The following is a 7759-nucleotide window of genomic DNA, read 5'->3' as shown; positions in this document are numbered from 1 at the left end:
GGTGGAGCCTTGCCCTCTGCCTTCCTTGTGCATCTCTTCTCCATCTTGGACAGAAGAACTGTAGTAAGCCCAGAGAGGACCCTCTCTTAACTCTGCTCCATCCATAGCACGAAGCACAGAGCCAGCACATAGCAGGAACACAGGGAAGTATTTTGCTGAGAGGACAATTTCTGAAGCTCTGTCCAAGGGTTTGAGTTGAAAGTACCAATTTCTACTTTTAAAAAAGTGTTCCTGGGTTGGGATCATGGCTCAGTGGAGAGCGCTTGCCTCACACGTGTGAGGCACTGGATTCAATCCTCAGTACCACATGGAATGAATAAATAAAGGTATTGTGCCCATCTACAACTAAATAATAATAATAATAATAAAATAGTTCCTAAGTTCCCAGAGGACAAAGGGCTATAACTTTAAACTTGGAATCTTAGTGACCATGAGCCCAAGACACATTGGTGTTACATCTAAAACCGACCTGGCCATTAAAAACAAAGAAAATTTGAGGAGTTATCAAAGCCCAGAGGAACCTAAGAAAACATAATGAGGGAATGTAACATGGTATACTGAAGCAGAGAAAGTATGCAAGTTAGCAAAGAAATTTGAATAAGGTCTGGAATGTTTTTTAAGTTGTATATGGACACAATACCTTTATTTTATTTATTTATTTTTATGTGGTGCTGAACATGGAACTCAGTACCTCACTTGTGCTAGGCAGGCGCTCTACCACTGAGCTACAACCCCAGAACCAAATCTGGAATTTTTGTTAATAAATGTGTCAGTATTGCCTCATTCACTGTGACAAGTGTACCATATAAGATGCTAATAACAGGGGAATCTGGGTGTGGAGTGTGTGGGGATTCTGCCTATTGCCGCAACTTTCCTATAAGTCTAAATCTATTCTCAAACAAAACTTTTTAAAGTAAAAAAAAGATATTAAGAAATAAATTTTTTGTGTGTGTGAAAAAAGAAACACCACCCTGGCATTTGGTGGTGGTGGGCACTGGTAGAGAATCTGTTTTGATAGAAGACACCACATTCAGACCAAGAGATCCAGCCCACCTGGGCCCGAGCAGAAGAAAAGATGCAGAGCCAATGGCGCCACCTGCTGGAGAAGCACCACTGCTGTTCCATGTTGGCCTGGTCCCAGTGTCAGCATCAATTCTAACAGAGGGGTAAACTGAGGCTGAGGGATGGAAAAGGACTTGCCCAATGGCACTCCTAGAGTGGCTAAAGAAACCAGATCTGGGGCTGCGGGTAACTGCTGTCCTAGGAGCAGAACAAATGAGAAAGGGCTCAAGTTTGGAGTCATAAAGACAGCTCAAGTAGTAGCTCGGCCTGTTCATTTTCTTATGTGATACCTACATGTGCCAAGAGCAGAACTGAAAAGACAGACGAGATCATAGTGCTCCTCCTCAGGTTGTGGGAAAACATAACAAAAAGTAAAATGTCTGAAAGGAGAGCATGTGGTAAAGGAAAGAACCTGAGGGCTGTGGTAGAGTAACCAGTTCCATTTAAAGTTAAGTGACGTTGAACTGGGACCTAGAAGACAAGAAAGAGGAAGACTTCCAAGTCAAAGGAAAGCAAGAGGAAGGGCATTGAACAAGAGTGGATTTGATCTGTTTAAAGAATACAAAGGAAGCTGGTGTGACTGAATCACAGTAAGCAGGAGGAAGTGATCAGAGGGGAAGACTGCCAGAGCCTTTGGCCATAAGAAACTCAGCTGTCACTCCATGTGCGGTAAGAGTCCTGGCCCACTGTCCTGCTCCTTTGTTGCAATTTCCACAATTGTTAACTATTACTTTTGTGTGTATGTGAATAATTGTTTGTTAAACCTCTGAAGGCAGGAACTGTGTCCATCACATTGATAACTACGTCCTAAGTGGTGGCTGCTCAGAGCCAGGGCCTGACATGCAAGCTCAAAAACTGCTGGACAAATAATATTCATTAGAGCAGGGCACAAGGGCACACACCTGTAATCCCAGCAGCTCAGGAGGTTGAGGCAGGAGGATTGTGAGTTCAAAGCCAGCCTCAGCAACTTAGTGAGACCCTAAGCAACTCAAAGACCCTGTCTCTAAATAAAATATATAAAAAAGGGCGGGGGATGTGGTTCAGTGGTTAAGCACCCTTGGGTTCAATCCCTGGTACCAATCAATAAACCAATCAACTAAAAACTATTCATTATAAGTTGTTTGTAATTTTTCTGTGTGTGGAGGGGTACTGGGGATTGAACCCAGGGCGCTGAGCATGTGAGGCAAGCACTCTACCAACTGAGTTATATACCCAGTCCCATCTGTAATTTTAAAAAATGCAACCAATAAAATACCCAACAATTGAAGACTTGGCTAAATAAATTATGTCACCAATAAGACCGTATACAAGCCTTCATGGAAACTGTTTTAGTGGTCCAGCATGGTGCAGCGTGCCTATAGTCCTCGCACTCAGAAAGCTGAGACGGGAGGATCACTTGAACCTAGATGTTCAAGGCCAGTCTAAACAACATTAAAACAAAACAAAACAAACAAAAAAATGCTGGTCCTGGTGGTTCACACCTATAATCCCAGCAACGTGGGAGTCTGAGACAGGAGGATCACAAATTCAAGTCCAACCTGGGACACTTAATAAGACACTGTCTCAAAAACACAACTGGTTGCGGGTAGGGTAGTGGCTCAGTGGTAGAGGGCTTGCCTAGCATGTGTGAGGCACTGGGTTCCATCCTCAGCACCAAATAAAAATAAATAAAGGGTTTTATGCAATATAATACAAAAATAAAATTTTACAAAATAAAAAAATGGCTGGGGATGTGGCTCAATGGTTGATTGCCCCTCAGTCCAATTCCTGATACAAAAAACAAAAAGTAGACTACAACTGAATATGAAAATGGGCTCCTTTTTTGGTTGATTTTGGGGTGCTGCAGGTGGAACCCAGGGCCTCAGGTATGCTAGGCAAGTGCTCTACCACTGAGTTATGGCCCAAGACTCCAATCTGTTTTTAAAAATTCTTAAATATAAATACAAACAGAGAAAAAAGAATAGAATAGTCATTGACAGTAAGAGTACCTGGATGGTGGGATTACAGATTTTTTCTTTTTAAAATATTTCATTTTACTTATTTATTTTTATGTGGTGCTGAAGATCGAGCCCAGTGCCTCATGCGTGCTAGGCAAGTGCTGTACCACTGAACCATAACCCCAGCTCCAGATTTTAATTTTCTTAAAGGTGTTTTTCTATACTTACCAATTTTTGCAGTATAAAATGTGTTTAGCACATGCAGATGCCCGGTAAATGCAAATTTCTCTTCCACTCCTCTTAGAGAGGACAAGAATTCTCAACATTCTGAGTAACAGGGCAAACAGGGCCAAGGGCTTCCTGAGGACTTCTGGGGCAGGTACCTACTGAAGCTTTGCTTCTTTTGCACATCTGTGGCGGGAACCTGCACTAGTTCATGGTAACACCTCACCCAGAACCAAGTGCAGAAGCTTAGTAGAGGGCCGGGGTACAGTTCAGTGGTAGAACAGTGGCTTTACCTGCTGGGTTTCCTACTCAGCACTGCAAAAAATAGACAAAACCCAGCTTAACAGAGGAACTGGGAGTGACCTCAGGAACTGGGACGCTGTATGTAGTAACCTTGCCTGAGGCTGTGATCTGAAATCTCCTGCAGGGTTGTTTCTGTTGAAGTAGCATTTCTGAGAGATATTCCTAATGGAAAATAAGCAACACTCCCGAGTCCTGGCATCCTTTCACCCCTGGCAAGGGAAAGAACACAAGATCAATTGGTTGATATTCATTTATTTCGTGGTCCTGAGGACTGAACCCAGAGCCTCACACGTACCAGGCTAGGGCTCTTCCACTGAGCTACAGCTCCGTACCCAAACACAGGATGTCTAATCAGAAGGCTTGGCTTCTACTCCCACCTCTAGTGCCAACTCAGAACCTGAGTGCCATGGTTTATTCCCCAAAGGTTCATGAACTGGAGGCTTGGCTTTAAGTGTGGTAGAAGCTCTAAGAGGCAGAGCCTAGCCAAAAGTAACTAAGTCGTAGGCTCCACTTTCATGAATGCATCAATGCTGGTCTCTAGGAGAGAAGGGGTTGTGGGCTTGGCCCCTTCTGCATGTTTCCCTTTCTACTTGACCACATTGTGATGAAGCCAAGAAGGCCCTCACTAGACCCCAAAGCCATGTTGCTTGGACTTTACAGCCACCACCAAAATCCCGAGTCAAATAAACCTCTTTTCTTTATAAAGTACCCAGACTCAGGTATTGTGTTGTAATAATGTAAAACAGAGTAAGACACTGGGCAAGTTACTTTGCTTGGCTGAACCTCAGTTTACACATCTGAGGAGCTGCATGAAGACCCCTATCTACTTCACAGGGCAGCTAACTAATCAGTCCATGATGAGTACACAAGGCTGGGGGTTTAGCTCAGTGTTAGAGCACATGCTTAGCATGGATAAGGCCCTGGGTTTCATCCCCAGCACTACTAACTAAATAATTAAATAAAAAGTGCTCGTCCCCTTCCCTAGGATCCCAAGGCAGAAATTGACAGTATGTGGCAACAAAGGATGTTTATTAGGGACTGATCCCTTGATAAGAGATTTGAAAAAACACATCATTTGAAGTCAGGAAAACACACTCTCTTCCTTCCCCTAAGCACAGCCTTCTTGCTGGACCCCTTTCAGTTGCTTCCTTCAGACCCCTCCAGTGCAGAGGATAGGGGTCACTTCTTGGCAGCTTCTGCCTGGGCTGCCAAATCTGCCTCTTTCTGAGCAGCCAGAAATTCAGCTCGCTCCTTCTGGAAGGCTGCCAGCTCTTCTGCATTGAGGCTGCAGGTGAAGAAAGACAGATGGTCAGTGGCCAGTCTGAGGTGGGAGCTCACAAAGTCCTATCACCATCGCAGAGCCCAGCTGGCCGGGCCCCTTTCTCTCCCTGGACTTCCCAGCCTCCACACCTTTGCTGGTTGTTTTCTCTGCAAGGAATGCCACCCTCCCTCACAGCCCCCCAGCATTTTATCTCCTTCTTAAAGCCCTGCTCATGCTGTGGGGCCTTGGCCCTTGGCTGTATTCTGGCCCAGATTAGTTGGCCCTTCCTCTGTGGCCCCAACCATGTGCTCCTGAGGGCAAAGACAAAGTAAAGCTTTGAGATGAGTTGAGTCTATCTCTGCTCTAGGATCAACCCCATTCCTGGGAGATAACTGTCGGCCTTGGCATGGGGCATGACACGAACAGCAAGACACTGCTAAAGGGTTGAGGGCTGCTCATGTCCCTGATCTGGTCTGGGCCAGACATCGCCTATCCACCACCTTCCTCCAGGAAATAAGTCCTAAGATCATCAGAAGACCACTGAGGGGGACCCTGGTAGCCTCAGGATCAAGTCTGAATGTGGGACAACACAGAAGGTCCTTTCTGACTGGTCCCTGACTCTGACCATGTCCCCTCTGCCACTAGGACTACATTCCCACAATGCACTGAACTCTGCTTCTCTCTCTTACCTTCTACCTTTCATAGGGATCCTTCCACCACTTGGATCATCTGCTCCCAGTCCTTGCCCTCTTTTTCCTGGACTCTGCTCAGAGGCCACCTCCCCACAAAGGTACTCACTGATACACCAGGTAAAACAGAAGCCCTCCTCTCTGCTCTCAGGGCACCCATTGTTCTTTTATCAACAGTGACCATCTGGCAGTCTAAGGCTCCATTATGGTTCTCCCTCAGGACTCTGAGCTCCTGCACAGGGGGCCAAGCAAGACTCCCCATTCCTGGCTGTATCCAATGTCAAGAATGATGCAAAATACATACAAGGTTTTTAATAAGTGTATTCCAAATGAATGAATGAGGACTCAACTCAGACCCCATCCCCAAGAACCCAGGGTCCTTTAAGTCAAAAGTTAACTGACTACAACAGCCCCTCTCAGCTTGGACCCCAAATCAAGAGCTTCACACCAAACCTCCCAGGACACTCACTCCTTCACCACACGGATGCCCAGGGATCGGGCAGAACCAATGATGGAGCGGACGACAGAGGACAGGGGTACATCCTGCAGGGCGAAGGCATCATCCTGAGCTTTGACGCGGGCAATCTCATATATGTGTTTCAGAGTCACCAAGCCTGCCACCTCTTTCCCTGGGGGGAAGGAAAAGCAGGTGTTACTTCAGGTGTTACTGTCCTTCAGGCGTTACTGCTTTCTTCCAGAGCCCCCAGCACCTCAGGTGCCCACTCTGGCACTCACCGGTCTGCCGGGCCCCCTTCTCAATCCCAGCAGCTGCTTTCAAGAAGTAGGAAACAGTAGGTTGTCCAATCTTGATTTCAAATGTCCTGTCAGGCTTAACAGAATAAAAGAAACATGACAATCTATTCTGTGCCCAGGTCCAGGGAACTTCTAATGTCCTGTTCTTCCTTCCTCTCAATGTGGAACAGACCACAAAGCTATAGGGAAAAATAGATCTGCAGGAAACATCCCTGTCAACTCCATTTAAAGCCCAACTTCTTCGATGGAAGCCCCAGTGATAGAGGGACAAGGAGAAGAACTGCAAAATGACAGGACCAGGGAGGTTCAGAAAAATGTATGGTCTAAATTGGGCTTGGTGGGGCACACCTGTAATCCCAGTAGAGCAGGGAGGCGGAGGTAGGAGGACTGCAAGTTCAAGGCCAACCTCGGCAACTCGGGGAAACCCTGCCTCAGAATAAAATAGACAAAGTGGCTGGGGACGTCGCTCGGCGGTACTGCACTTGCCTAGCTCGCCTGAGGCCTTGGGTTCAACCCCCGGTACCAGAGAAGCGAAGGGGAAAAAGATACGTGGTCTAGTCTTCACTGTGTAAGCGGGGAGACCGGAGCCCCGGGATGGGAAGGTCCGCGCCAAGCCAGGGGCAGGGCGGCAACCGCGCGACCGGGCCGAGGGAGGGAAGCAGGGGAGCAGAACCAGGGACCCGTCGGTTCTCCGCACCTTCACAAAAATCTTCGTGGGCAGCGGGATGCCTTCCTTGATGTCCTTCGTCCTCTCGTTGAACTCCTTGCAGAACTGGTTGATGGAAACGCCCCGCTGCGCGGGAAGCGCCAGGGTCAGGCCGGGGCCAGGCGCCGCGCCCCGCCCGCCGCCGCCGCCGCGGGCGCCCCGCTCCCCTCCGCCGGGTTCGGCCCGCGAGTCCCGTCGGAGCAGGACGGCTCGTGTGCACCGCACCGCTGTCCCCCGCGGCGCAAGGCGGGGGCGGCGGGGGCTGGAGGGCGGCCCAACTGACAAGGCAGAGGCGGGCTTCGAGCCGAGCCCCCCGGTGGCAGAGCCCGCGTGCCGGCTCGCACTCTCCCGCCTCCCACACCCGGCTCCCGCCGCCGCTGCACCTGACCCAGGACGGGGCCGAGCGGGGGCCCGGGCAAGGCCTGGCCTGCCCGCACGATGGTCCGGATCACGCCGCTGGCCTCGGGCTTCTTGAGGGCCCGAGTGGCGCGGCTCAGCTTCGACATGGTGCAGGGATTTCGGTCTTAATTCACCTCAGGGCAGCACCAAAAGCGACGCTCTGGGCGCTGCCATCTTGGGCCAGAGGTCAAGGGTCCTCACGTTAGGCGAGGGCAAGGGAGGCCACGAAGGGAGCCTTGTTTCGGTCCTACCGTTCTCCAACCAAGAAGGCAGGCAGGGTAGCAGGAGAGAAGAAACGTCACTTGCCGCCTTCAAAGAGATCATCCGAAGGGTTATAATACACACGTTCCCCAAGGAGCGCGCACAGGCACTGCCTCAGACAGCCAAGCAGGAGAGCGGGGCCTCAATGCCCGCACAGCATTGT

The 7759-nt window shown here is 49.1% G+C and overlaps 1 protein-coding gene across 1 annotated transcript; it reads right to left on the bottom strand.

The window, feature by feature from the left end:
- Positions 1-4528: 4528 nt before the first annotated feature.
- On the bottom strand, positions 4529-7544 carry Mrpl11 (mitochondrial ribosomal protein L11). Its single transcript, XM_047518182.1, has 5 exons — positions 7320-7544; positions 6928-7023; positions 6213-6306; positions 5947-6106; positions 4529-4812 (listed from the first exon to the last, which is right to left on the bottom strand). The coding sequence occupies exons 1-5, from the start codon at positions 7440-7442 to the stop codon at positions 4707-4709; spliced, it is 579 nt and encodes a 192-aa protein (XP_047374138.1). The 5' UTR covers positions 7443-7544; the 3' UTR covers positions 4529-4706.
- Positions 7545-7759: the final 215 nt, after the last annotated feature.

The sequence above is a fragment of the Sciurus carolinensis genome, chromosome 11 (genome assembly GCF_902686445.1).
Source record: "Sciurus carolinensis chromosome 11, mSciCar1.2, whole genome shotgun sequence".
Taxonomy (NCBI): Eukaryota; Metazoa; Chordata; class Mammalia; order Rodentia; family Sciuridae; genus Sciurus; species Sciurus carolinensis.
This window is presented reverse-complemented; position numbering and strand designations above follow the sequence as displayed.